We start from the raw sequence: 15,655 nt of genomic DNA, 5'->3' as shown, positions 1-15,655 counted from the left end.
TTTTGATAACAAGTAAGTAGTATTCGTTTTTATTTATATCATCATTGAAACTTATCGCAAGTATTTTATATATATATATATTTTTTTTTTGGCGGGAAAAAAACTTCTTTTACTGTATTTTTTTTATTTTTTTTAAATTGAATTGATACATATATTAATTATTTTAAAGATCAACTGTACAGTTTAGTCATAAATATTTTTACAATTGAAGTTAGTTAATGGGGGATTGAAAAAAAATATTTTGTAATACAAGTTACTGTAAATATAGTAGTACGTCCTGTAAAATTATATTGCATTTGAATAAAATACAAATGAAATTGAATACAAGTAACCAATATTCATTTTTGTTTATATGATTAAAACTTATCGGAAGTATTTTATATTTTTGTTTGGCGAGAAAAAATTCGTTTACTGTATTTTGAAAATTAAATTGGTAGATATTTTGATTTTTTTGACAGATCAAAATTTTGTAAAGATCAACCGTACAGTTTAATCGTAAATATTTTTACAATTTGAATTAGTGGACGAGGTAAACGAAATTTTGTAATACGAGTTACTGTAAATATCGTACGTCGTTGTAAAATAATATTGCATTTGAATAAAATACAAATGAAATTGAATAATAAATATATAAATAAACAAATATATATATTTATCATTTTCAAACTAAATAAATAAAATGGAAGAATAGTAACAGGTTGAAATATCATTACGATCAAAATCATAAATATAAAAATTATTATAAAAACCCTTCAAAAAAAGGAACCAAGAAAAAAATACAGACCATTAATAAAAATCTAATGATTATTAAAAAATCATCTCTCTCTCTCTCTCTCTCTCAATCAAATTTTATCTTTTAAATGTTAAATCGAATAGAATATAATATGACCATTATTTCAGTTTTAAGTCCCAAACAAACAAGGTCAAAGATTCTTATCTGCACTAGCAAAGAATCAAGTTCGAACGTTCCTTCTTCTTGAAGACTTCAAGAAGAAGAAGAAGAAGAAGAAGAAGAATAAGAAGAAGAAGAAAGAGGGAAAGGGTAACGTGGGGAAGGGGGCATATTGAAAAGTGGGGATAAGGCGTGAGAACACCGTCGGCCTTTCCGTCGGCCTTTCCGCAGGCCACTATTAACCCTGAAACTACTCTAAAGGGGCCCCCCCCCTAACCGACTACAAAATCGGCTTCTCTAAGACGACGTGTTTTGCAACATCTACCGATCTCTTATGTTGTGTTATCCTTTTCCTCTATTTTTTTTTTTTTTTTTTTTTTTGTATAAACGTGCTCAAAAAAAGTTCTCAACGTGTTCTACAAAATGAGGATTAGATATTTGTAGATTATTATTGAGTAATATGATATTTTTAAACAATTCGTATGATTTGTTAATTTCATTTTGTTATGTTGGAATATTAAAGAATATTTGTTTTTTTTTTTTTTTAATTTTATATTCAAATTTTGATCGAGTATTTTTTATAATATTTTGTAGAATTATCATTTGGTATTAATGTATCGATGATTATTTACAATAATATTAATAATAAAATAAATAAATAAATAACTGATGATAATAAACACAATTACAATGATTAAAAAATAATTAAATTCTAATTCTAAATAATTAAAAAAAATTAAATGAAAATTCTAAATAATTTAAAATAATTAAATTAATATTACAAATAATTAAAAAATTGATGATAATAAATAAATTAATATTAATTTAAAAATAAATTTTTCTTATTAATTGTAATAGTAAAAAATAAAAAGTAAAAACTGCCAATACTAAGAAAAATAAAAATAAATAAATTAATATTAATTTAAAGTGTATATTATATATCCACCCTTTTACATTCTCAAATTCCTTTTAAAGTTAAACCATGTGTTCTAATAAAAAAAAAAAAAAAGAAAAAATAAATAAAAATAAAAGTTAAACCGAGTATAATAATAAAATAAAATGTTTCTAATTTCTGATGTAGAAACATTAAACAATATAAGTCATTCTCTTTATTCTTCTAATTACAGTGATGTTCTTGTTTAATAAGGAGATCTTTTTTTACGATCTAATTTAATGAATCTTTCCAAAGAATTAGCCATACGTCATTTTCCCTTGTTCTCAACTTCCTCTTTTTTTCAAATCATTAAATCAAATGAGTTACGTTTGACGTACTAACCTTTAACTATACACAACACAACACATTTACACATATTTGCACGTATTTGCAAGTATTTATATACTAACATCCTAAGTGTACACATGTACAAGATAATTAAGATAAAATATCATAGTAGTAGATACTTAGATAAAAAAAATAATAATAAAAAAAAAGTCAAACACAGAAATATAAATTTCATATAATTTTCAATTATCGTTAAAAAAAAAAAAAAAAAAAAGAAAAAAAAAGTCTAACACACTGTTCAGATATTGCGTTTGCACTAATGATTCATATTTTTGTTAATAATAATAATAATAATAATACTAATAAATAAAACAAAACTTAAAAAACAAACCAGCATTCGATTAATTTGCGGTTACAATCATTTTTGTTTTTTATGGTTTTTTTTTCTTTTTTTTTTTTATTGCATATACCAATGTTACTTAACTAAAGTGAACGGTAACATTCCGTATCCGCTTTTAATGCAAATTGGTTTAAAAGTGTATATGTAATATTAAAACTACTACCAACTTATGATTACTGTAATTTGTATTTTCTTAATTCTTACTAAAACACATCGTCCACGTGTGTTTCCCATATTAATTAAATTTTTTCTTATCACATGTTTTCAACAAAAAAAAAAAAAAGCTCCGTTACGCTAAATATAATATTTGTCATATATTTGAATATAAATAAAAAAAAAAAAAAAAATATAAAAATTAAATTGTTAAAGTTAATTAAATCTTAATAATAAAATTAACGTAACAGAATTTTTTTTTCTTTTTATGATTGAGAAAGAGAAACAGAGAAACGTAGTTTTGTTTGTTTGCAACAATTTTGAATACAAAGTAAAAAAAAAAAAAAAAAGAAAATAATAAAATAAAATAAAATAAAATTTACAAATTTATTCTAATAAATAATAAAATATAATAAAATATAATAAAATAATAAATTAATAATTTAAAAACAAAAAATTGTATCAATAAAATAAAATAATCAAATAAAATTTCAATGGTGAAATTAAATTACTATACGTGTTGTTATATATATATATAATAAAAATCTCGTACTGTAATTGAATGAAATTGACATAAAATTGTTGTTGTTATATTGTTAAATTATTTCTGTATAAAAGAATTTAAAATCTATCTCAATATATTTCAATATAAAAATGATTATATTGTGTAAACATGAAAAGATGACCATCATCACCACTTTGACTTTCTTTATTTCTCTTTCTCAAGTTTCTATATATATGTGTGTAATAAAAATTAAATCTAATAAGATAGTTAGATAAAAAAAAGGTTCAGTACAATGCATACCTTCCCGGCGCATGCCCATCTTCAAGCACTTCTTCAGCCGACAGAATTGGCACTGATTTCTGTGATGTTGGTCGATGGGACAGGTCCTGTTTCCTCGACAAGAGTACGACAGATTCCTCCTGACACTCCTCTTGAAGAAACTCTTGCATCCTTTAAGCAAAAAAATAATATACGTGCTCTCATTATAATTCATTCAATTTTTAGATTTTTTTTCTTTTTTTTTCTTATCATTCTTACTTCTACTCATACAACATCATGATACACGTATATGTAACAAACGTATGTGTATACATTGTATGAAATGATAAATTAAAAATAAAATATATTTCAAATATTTATATTAAAGTATTAATATATAATCAAATTGAAAATCAATTATTCGAATTGATTTTTGAGAGAGGAAAATTTGTAAAAATTAATTCATAGCACTATATTAATTTTATTCAATAACTTTACGACAAATTTACTTTGATTGATCATTAAACGAAAATAATTATCAATAATTAATCAAATTTTTTTAAATATAAAAACTAATACATTATAATTTAATAAGATGACTTTGAAAAATTAGTCCACTTTAACACGTTGACGTCGGCGCCGATTTTCAGTGTCTGCGCTGTGGGACGGCACTCGAATCTAAGATGCGCTTCATCTGGCGGCGCGTGATTTTTGCTTGTTTAAACCTGAACCAATGTGGATCACCGGTGGTACACGCCGCCCGATGGGACAGTCTAATGCGGGCCACCGGTGGTACACGCCGCCCGATGGGACAGTCTAATGTGGGCCACCGGTGGTACACGCCGCCCGATGGGACAGTCTAGTGTGGGCCACCGGTGGTACGCGCCAACGTGAACGTGTCAAGTGATCATTTTTAATTAAATTCAATTATTATTATATTAGGTGGTTGAAAAAGTCTTTTTGTTTTTCTTTTGTAAAAATGAAGACAATTTTTGTTTCGAGGTTAAACCTAAATTAGGTTTTCAAGTGGTTAATTCATAAATAGTTGAATTTGATAAATATAACCTCTAATATCGATCTCATGTGTTACTACTTGTAGATTTGCATCAACTAATGTTATTATTGCGTTAGGGTTTCTATGTACAATTCTATGTACAATTAATTAATGAAAAAATAAATAAATAATATTAAATAGAATGATTTTTTTCTTCGTATACTATAAAAATTGATGATTCTTCATGAATATCATTAATACATATACGATTTCATATGTGTTATTATTTATATGTTTGAGTATATCTATGCTTACTATATATGGTAATGAAATGTACTGAGTTATATATATATATATAGGTATTATTATCGAGTAACATGGCCAAGCCAATTAAGATTTAATCGATTAAATCGCATTACCGTTAAAGACCACCACGTAGAAAAGAATACTTCGAGTTGATCTTGATCGAAACTCGATTGTTATCTTCTACATATATATATATACTTTTATCAATCATCTAATTAAAAAAAAAAATGATGATTGTAATTTAAAAAAAATTACAAAAATCTAACCACCCAATAATAAATGATTATATTTTATTTTACAAATTTGATTAACAAAACTCAAACTAATTTCATTTCTAAAGGAAACCAATAAAAAACGATGAATTATTTCAATAAAATTTTGTAAATAAAAAAGAATAAAAAAAAACAAAATAAAAACAATTAACAATAATTATTAAGTGAAGACAACAAATTCAGGATATTTTTTTATTTAGAAAAATTATGTACTGATTATTTGATAAAAATAATTATGAGGTGAGATTGAAGTGGTGGTTGGGGGTGCAGTAAAATCATGTGCTCATATGTCATATGTTCATGTGTTAATATGTTCATATGTTCATGTGTTAATATGTTCATGTGTTCATGTGTTCATGTGTTCATGTGTTCATGTGTTCATGTGTTCATGTGTTAATATGTTCATGTGTTCATGTGTTCATGTGTTAATATGATCATGTGCTCATGTGTTAATATGTTCATTTGTTAATATGTTCATGTGTTCATGTGTTAATGTGTTCATGTGTTAATATGTTCATGTGTTAATATGTTCATGTGTTAATATGTTCATGTGTTCATATGTTCATGTGTTTGTGTATTCGTGTGTGGGTTTTGAGAAGAATTATTAAGAATGTAAAAATAAAAAAAAAAGATGTAAGATATTTTATGAAAGTTTAAAGAGAAGATTCGAAAGTACTGGGTGGACATGATCACGAAAATCCTATTAGTTGTTGTCTGGATGAAATCAAGGACTATGTTCAACATTTATCTCTCTTTCTCACTTACTCATTCAGTCTTCATTAACCTCGATAGGTAACGGTAAACTTTCCTTCCGATTATTCACGAACATTTTCGAGATGCACGTTTTAGATTTTCTATGACATACTATGAAAAAAATGGAAAGTCAATCATTTTTCATTTTAATGTCAAAGAAATGTGGTGCCCGTAATTATGAAAGTAGTCTAAGTCGTGTATCTCTTGTTTTGAGATATTTACAGATTTTTATTTGAACATTATATGAATTTAATATAATATTGAAATAACAAACATTATCTCTGACGATTTATCTTTGACAATATCTTGAAAATTACATTGAATTTATTTAATTTAAAATAATGTGGTGCGTAATAACTGATAAAATCATTTTTTGTTTTTTTTTTTTTTTTCATTTTGACTTACATTAAACCACTTTCATAATTATGGGCATAAATATCATTTTTATTATTTTTTTCTTTTTTTTTTTTTTCAATGAACTTTATAATAAATTCTAATATATTTATATACATTGAAAGTATTTTTGTTTGTTCTAAAAAAAAAAAAAAATTAAAATTTCATAAATTAATCATTGTATTTTTTATTATATGTATTTAATTATTTTATCATTTTTTAATAATAATTTATATATATATATATATATTTTTTATATTTTATTATAATAATATTATAATATAATAATTATTATTATAGATATTATATTATAATAATAATTTATAATGTTAATATTTATAAATTATATACAATAATATATTATTTTTATAATATTATTAAAAATTTATTATTAAAATAAATAAAAAAAAATATCAAAAAAATGAAGAATCAAATATAAAAATTGTATTAAAAATATTTTATTAAATGAATCTATGAAATATAAAATACTTTGTGGTAACTGCATTAAATTATTGCAAATGTTTTGTATTTTTAAATAAATTTATAATAACAATCAATGATACTTCATGAATTTTTATAATTAATAAAAATAATAATAACAAAAAAAAACATAAACATTTTATAGTAAATAATTAATCAGTTTATAAGATGATTAAATCAGATTAATAAACATCAATTAAAATAAAATTCTATTTGTCTAAACTTAAGAAAACTTTACACCCTTTTCATCCCCATTATCACATGGATATTCTATACATATTATTTTCTCTTATCGTTAAACATTCAAGAAAGGAAATAGAAATTCCCATAACGTTCTAGAATTCGTGAAGTTAACTGTGCGAAACAACGTATAAGAGGAATAAGAGTAAGAGAAGTTGAGTTCTAAAGGATAAAGGACGTTGTAAACGGGTTGTGCAAGATGCTCGTAAAGGACTCTAAGGATATTACAAGAGTAATAGAAAAAAACCAAAATATACTTAGATAAAAATAGGAATATAAAAACCTTATGTTCTTTCAATATTACATTTCAACATTAAATTATATATATATATTATTAAATAAAATGAAAAATATTATTTAAAATAAAGTAAAATAAAATACAATTAAATTAAATTAAATTAAATTAAATATAGAATACAATGGAATTTAATATAATTAAATTAAATAATTACAAAATAAAATAAAATATAATAATTACAATACAATACAATAAATATAATACAATATTATTTAAAATAAAATAAAATAAAATAAAATAAGATAAAACTAAATTAAATTAAATAGAATACAATGCAATATAATATAATTAATTAAAATAATTACAAAATAAAATAATATAAAATTAAATATAATAAAATAAATTAAAACAAATCAAACTAAAAAATAAGAAAAGAAAAATTTGTTCAACCCAACCTAATTTGTGCAACCTAACTAAAACCCTGTTTTAACACATAATAAAATAAATATATATATATATATATTATAAATAATAGGGATAAATCGATAAAGGGGAACGGGGAGACAGGAAGACAGGAATATATATATATATAAATTTAAAATATGTTTTTCAATAAAAAATTATTTGTGCAAGGCCATCGTCCTGAATTTCTTCGACGTCCACTTCATCATCATCATCATCATCATCGTCATCATCATCATCATCATCATCATCATCATCTTCTTCTTCATGTTCTTCTTCTTCTTTATCGTCGCGTTGTCGTCGGCACAACGGCCACCGCTGAGAAAGGGAACGCGGGGTCACCATAACTACAAATTGCATCGTTACACGCAAATTACGCGATTATAGTGCGCGAGGCAAGCCACTAGAAGAAGAAGAAGAAGAAGAAGTAGAAGAAGAAGAAGAAGAAGAAGAAGAAGAAGACTTAGACTATTCTCGAGTATATTCCTTTTCTTCACATATGTTATGGCTACCTGGTAGCATAATCCACAAGAAGCGAGAGTGATGTGGGCGACGAAGGGGAAAGGGTTGTCCTACGCCTACGTGTTATACACGATGAACCATACACAAATTTATTCATACAAATTTGTCTTCTCTTTTCCCCCTCCCCCTAAAATTTACCATTGTATTATTGTTCATTTAATTATAATATCATTATTATTATTATTTCAAATTATTATATACCAGATTTATTATATTATTTTATTTATAGACAATCATTTGTGTTTAAATATTATTATTATTATTTTAATGCAATTTGTGTATGATCATTTGTTGATTAAATAAAAAATTACAATTTATTTAACAATTGTTAATAAGATTTTGAAGAAAATATATCAAACAAAACTATATTGGGATGCGCGTGACAGGAGCGTGGCGCATAGCAATTCGACCTATCTACTCTAATGTTATAATTTAATCACCAGATAGCGTATTCAAGTGCTAGAAATCCCACGTGGCATATCAAAGTTCGACCTATCTACTCTAATTTTGAATGTAGTCACCAGATAGCGTATTCAAGTGCTAGAGATCTTAATACTGGATTAGGAATTTAGTCCCAAATCATCAAATGACTATTGATAAATATATCAATGACTAATCAAATGACTAATTTATAAAAAAAAAAAATAAAGAAAAATGATTAAATAAGAATTTCAAAACAATGTCGAATTAAAATAATTCTAAATAAACAATAACATTGTTGATACAAGAAATACTAAAGAGTTTGATTCGTTTATTATAACTTTTGTATTGTTTTAAAGGATAAAAGTAAAAAAAAAAATCAAAGAATCCTTTTATTGCTTAGGGATAGGTACTTGAAGGTATTCGAAATGCGGAAGAAGGAAGGAAAGAAGAAAGGACAAGAAAGAAAAGAAAAGGGATAGAAAAGGGTGCCGTTTCAGGCACTCGTAGAACACATGGAATGGAACGGAGTAGTATCTTCCTTCTCTTCTCTTAGGGCAATGAAAATTCAATGACGCGAGCAATTTGAGCTGTAAAGGGCCGAAAGGGGTAGGGGAAACTATGTGCAAGCTGCAATCTGAAAGTATAAACAGTGTACTTGCGTACTCGTCTCTTTTTATTTCTCATTTTCTTTTTACTATCTCATTTTATATTGCATTTACTTATATACTTTTTATCTACCAGTCTTAATAAAAACCACTTCTATACTTCTATACATATATATGTATATATATGTATAGAAGTATAGAAGTGTATTTGTTTGTAAGTGTATGTGTACAGGGTATTTTGTGTATTTCTATAGGATGGTTTTACACGTGAAGTGTTACAAGTTATTACATTTTTTGTAAATTAATTATTTATATTAATTTTTGTAAATTATTTTTAGCGGAAATATTTTTAACTTTAATAAATAAAATGTTACTTATATTATTTATTAAATATAAGAAAATATTTATTAATTTTATTTTGTTTTATTTTATTTAATATTAGATCAATAGTTTGTAGGATTATCAAAGATTAAAATTATTATATTTTATTTTATTTTATATAATTATTTTTATTTATTATATTATACTGCATCATATTGTATTTTATATTTAATTTAAAATATTAAAATATTAAAACTAAATATAATACATTATAAATATACTATAGTAATTTCTTTTTCTATTTATATATATATGTTAATAGTTTAATAATATAATTATTTAATTTAATAATAATAATTTCTAATTTAAATAATAATAATTAATCTAATAATAATTTCTTTCTATATATATATATATATATATAGAATAATATAATATAATTAATTTCTAATAATAAAATATATATTTAAAATAATATATATATTTTAATATATATTATTAAAATATTATATAAAATGTTATATAAAATATAACAAAATAATAATTATTTTAATATAATAAAATTAATATTATAATTATATTATATATAAATTATATATATTAATTTTATTATATTAAAATATTTATTATTTTGTATTTCATATATATATATATATATAAATATTATTTTTTATTATTATGGTTATACACATAACACTTATATTTTTTAATAAGAATCATAAACTGTAACATTGTTTTTTATTTATCGCTCTTGAATTAATGAGATTCAATAATAAGTATGTCAAGTTATAAATAAATAAAATAAAAATAAACAACACACACACATACACACACACGATTACATTAATAAATTGACACAGTTGATTAGTTGAAACAACAATTTTGAATAACACTCATTTTTAACAACAATCTGTCATATTATTAATATAAAATTATCTTTATACTAAGAAAGAAGAAAGTAAGTAAAGTATAACATTAGATATACTAGAATTCAATACGATACATAATCATCGAATTAGCATCAACGATTTCAAGGATAACAACCATGAGATCCGTAACGATCACCTGTTCCTTTTTTTATTTTTTTTCAATAAAACATCAATAATATATCATCTAGGGATTCTGTTTTACATTCAGCGAGAAAATGTTTACCTGCTTATACCTCGAAATTGGTGATGCGTACGATATATCGAGTCTTACTACTAACAGACATACACATACATGTATACATGTATACATATATACATGTACATACACATGTACATATAAAGATGAAGATAAAAGGTAAAAAAAAAAGAAAAAAGAAAAAAGAAAGATTGAAAATGTTGGGTGTGTTTCAACGAGTCAGTCTTACGGAAAATGATTACCTTAGAAATAGTGACACGAACTATCAATTCCATGAAATCGAACGATAAAAAGAAACTAAGATAATCTATAATAATAATAATAATAAAAAAGAAGAAGAAGAAGAAGAAATAGAAGATGAAAGAAAAAGAAAAAAATGAGTCAGGTAAGAAAATTGTTAATGGGATGATCGTCAATTGTATACTTGCATTAGTATTCTTACTTTATATTTCCATTCCTCCCCTTTTACCCTTCACCATCTTCTAATCAATGGCACCTATACTAATGACAAACCTTGTTGCATAGAAGGTGGATCAGTTTTTTTTTCTTTTTTTTTTTTTTTTTTTTTATTCTGCGAAAATTATGGACCACGATCAAAGTCAGGCGCACGCGTATCACTTAGGAATGGTACAATCATTTTACGGTGTGAGTCATGAAAGTGACTTATGATTTAATGTTCGAAGAAAATTCTTCGATATTTTATTATTGTTTTTTGTTTTGTTAGTTAAGGTTTTGTTGAGAATTTGAATGATTGATATGTAATTTTGTTGTTGTTGTTGTAAATTATTATAATATTCATAATTGTTTTGAATGTTATATTAACAAGTTGTTACATATTTTAAGTATACGTGTGTATATTTAATATATTATATAATATTTTTTTTTACTTTTTTTTTTTTTAAATTAATAATAATAATTTGATTATTTTATATATTTTTTATTAATTTAATTTTATATATTTTTATTATTAGAATTTAAAAAAAAAATACTATTTGTATTTCGAATTTAATAATAATTTGATTATTTTATATATATATATATATATATTTATTTATTTTGTATATTTTTTATTATTATTATTTTACATATTATTTATTATTTTTATTTTATATATTTTTTATTAATTTAATTTTAAATATTTTTATTATTAGAATTTAAAAAAAAATACTATTTGTATTTCGAATTTAATAATAATTTGATATATATATATATATATATTTTATTTTGTTTATTTTTTATTATTATTATTTTACATATTTTTATTATTAGAATATAAAAAAAAATATTTAATAAAAAGGGTTATATTTTATTTTAACTATTTATCTAAATAAAAATAATTCTTTTATAAATAATATAATAGAACATTAAGTTTATTGATAATTGTTTTGAATGATACTAAAAATAAGTGGTTTCATATTTTAAGTGTATGTGTATTTAATAAATTGTTAAGTATTTATTTTTAAATAAAAGGTAATAGAATTATTGAAAATAATTGTACGATGATAAAATAATTTTTTTTTAAATTAACATTGTAAACTATAAATTATAATAATTTTATACTAGAAAAATTAGAATTATTGCAAATCAAAAAAAAAAAAAAAGAAACAGGTTAAACAAGTTTGTAAAAATATTTATGAATAAACTTCGTAAATTATATTTATTCTATTAATTTCAAAAAATAATAAAAAAGAATTAGAATTATTAAAAAAAAAAAACTAAAAAAAAAAAAAAACAAGTAACATAAATTTATAAAAATATTTATCGATGAACGTAACAAATTACATTTATTATATTGATTTATAAAACAAAAAGGATTAGAATTATCGAAAAAATAGAAAATAAAAATAAAAATAAAAAGAAAAGAGGTAGTAGTATTCGCAGTGGTGTAGAAACGTAAAGTGTATTTCTCAGGTTGGCAGAATTTAAAAGAATAAGACGATGTACCTGCACGCACGGACGCGCATAGGAACTCTAGTTGGTGTATATGCAACGGGCATAGAATTACCAACCCGCGACTTACCTGGACGCATCCTCTGTGACCAATTATCCCACTAACGAACCCCCCATCCCCCTGTCTCCTCTGTCCCCGCACCACCTTACACCACACACCATACCATAGAAGCGTTGCTTACCTGTTATTTGCAAGGAAAGAAGAAAATACGCCTAGCATGAGTCCGAGTATGTCTACCTATCTATCTGCTGCTTACCAACAACACCCAACCCAACTCAACTTAAACTTAACTCAACCCAACTCAACCAACCAGACCAAACACACCAACGTTCCTTCTTCTTCTTCTTCTTCTTCTTCTTCTTCTTCTTCTTATTTTACTTGGTTTTTTTTTTAATGTTTTTTCTTTTTTTTTTCCACCACCATTCTCTTCAGGCTAATTAATTATAACAATGTCGTTAATTTCACGCGCTCGACTCGAAACTTATTCAACTCGGTCTATTTTTGGTACTAAATACTACTAATTTCCTTTCTTTTTTTTTTTTATTATATTTATTCTATTTGCTTTTCCTTTTTCGTTTTCTTTGTTTTTTTTTTTTTCCCAGGTAAATACGTTCCCGTTAGTTACGCGGGACCATTTTTGGTACGCACCTGCTGTACTTGCTTTGCAAATCTTTTTTTTTTTAAGTGTAATCATAGATTTTTTTTTCTTTAATTTGTTAACATTAAGATTGATGATTTTAATTAATTATCAAATCATTTTTAATATTTGTATTTTATATTAATTAATAATTAAACGATAATTACAATACATTGTACGATTGTCTGAGATCATTTTTGGCACGCACTTGCTGTACTTGCTACAAATCTTTTTTTCTTAAGTGTAATCATAGATATTTTTTTCTTTACTTTGTTAATATTAAGATTGATGATTTTAATTAATTATTAAATTATTTTTAATATTTGTATTTTATATTAATTAATAATTAAACGATAATTACAATACATTGTACGATTGTTTGAGACCATTTTTGGCACGCACTTGCTGTACTTGCTACAAATCTTTTTTTTCTTAAGTTTAATCATAGATTTTTTTTCTTTACTTTGTTAACATTAAGATTGATGATTTTAATTAATTATTAAATCATTTGTAATATTTGTATTTTATATTAATTAATAATTAAACGATAATTACAATTCATTGTACGATTGTTTTTCTATTCAAATTAAAATTCATATGAAAAATAATTCTATATACCTTTAAATAATAATTATTTCTATTTAAAGTTCGCGTTAAAAATAACAAATTAATAATTTACAACAATTTAGGTTATCATAAAATTATTAAAAAAAAAAAAAAAATAAAAACACAAATAACCAACAAACCAAATACCATTGAACCACGTCAATTTCCTCGAATACAAAAATTCCAACAACATAATTAATATAACATATAACAATATATACAAATAATATACAAAAAAAAAATAATAATTACTAAACAAAACGACTGACAAAATTAACGATATAAAAATATTAATGTGTGATGAGATGAGGAGAGGGGGAAGTGAAGTTGAGTGGGTGGAAGGGTTGAAATGTTTAGTAGGATCACTGGCAAATGTATTTTAAAGAGAATAAAACAAAGGAAATAGAATTTCTAGTATCGTCAACTGAAATAATCTATCTCTTTCTTCTCATTCTCTTTCTCTTTCTTCTCATTCTCTTTCTCTATCTTTCCCATCCCTTTTAACAGGGCTTCTTCTCCGAGGTCTTTCCCTTTCTCGCAGTCTTACGGTTACTTACAGACTTATGTACGGACTTATGTACGTCTCTACGGTATACCCTTAACAAATAGGAAGAGAAGCCAGACATTCTGCACCAGGTTACTCCCCTACCACCCCCCTACCCCTTACGACCACCTCCCTACCACCCCCCTTCCCCTTCCTTCATTCTTTACCTTACTACATCCTCACCCTTACCACCCCCATTAGGGTGGGCTAATCGCTCTAACGAGATCATATTATATTATTCCGACTTTACTAATCTTTATTAATCTCGTTTCTACTCTATGGGGTATGTGCAAACCATAGTATCCCATAGTAACTCCTTATTCTCCACAAATCCACCAAACATTTCTCTTATTCTTATTATTCTACGTATTCTCTTTTCAAGTAATTTCTAGGTTTGTAATTTTATAATCGATTGTATGAACAATTTTATTGTTACATTTATGTAATTGAAGAAACGTTAATTTGATTTTTGTGTGTGTATTAATTGTAAATGTTTAATGATTTGATGTAATACTATTATTCGTATTTTTCAATTGAATTATTTGATATTATGTAGATTAGAATTATTGTAAATAGTATGTTTGGTGGTAAAATAATTTTTTTCTTTTTTGGAATTAACGTTGTCAATTATTTATTATATTAATTTTACAAAAAAAAAAAATATATTTGAATTATTGAAGATAATTTATTATTAAAGATCAAAGTTTTTGTTTTCACGATGAAAAATCTAACGAATAAATAATTGTATTATAATAAAATAATTATTTGAAGAAAAAAAAGAAAAAAAGACAACAAGGAAAAGTGTATAAATAAAATATATGAAAATATTCGACATAAATAATAATAATAATAATAATAATAATAATAATAATAATAATATCTTTTTTTTCAATTCTCTTTTTATTATACTACGTGGAATTATGCGTGTAATGGTATTTGTGGTATCATTATCATCATGGTAAGATAGTTCGTTTCCCTTTGCTAATTATTTGTCCTTACTTGGTGAGAGATAAAACATAATAATGAATGAATGAATGAATGTATGAATGTATGAATGAATAATAGTTGTTCACTAACACTACTAAACACAAATTAATATCTCTAACGTAGTTTTGTAAAATTTATTAACTTCCCGTCGGTAAGATATTCATTTTCTAATTCACAAAACCCTTTTCGTGATAAAATAAAAGATCTCTTTACCATTCGTTACTTTTATATTACATACTTCATATATTACACTTACCTATTATTATTATTATTATTATTTTTTTTTTTTCCATAAAAAAATATAAATGAATTAAATCTGATGAATAATTTTGTTCAAAAAAGAAGAAGAAGAAAAAACAAAACAAT

At 23.8% G+C, this 15,655-nt stretch overlaps 1 protein-coding gene across 1 annotated transcript in view; it reads right to left on the bottom strand.

Moving 5' to 3' along the window:
• Positions 1–15,655, bottom strand: part of svp (COUP transcription factor 2) — a 155,415-nt gene that overhangs the window by 121,579 nt on the left and 18,181 nt on the right. The window contains 1 exon segment of the mRNA XM_089176107.1: positions 3,473–3,622. Within this exon segment, the coding sequence (XP_089032233.1) occupies positions 3,473–3,622 (150 nt within the window).

Source organism: Polistes dominula, unplaced genomic scaffold, assembly GCF_049000335.1.
Source record: "Polistes dominula isolate Pdom_NZ unplaced genomic scaffold, Pdom_raw_medaka contig_21, whole genome shotgun sequence".
Classification (NCBI taxonomy): Eukaryota; Metazoa; Arthropoda; class Insecta; order Hymenoptera; family Vespidae; genus Polistes; species Polistes dominula.
Note: the sequence above shows the minus strand (reverse complement) of the source record. Positions and strands in the feature narration are given on the sequence as shown.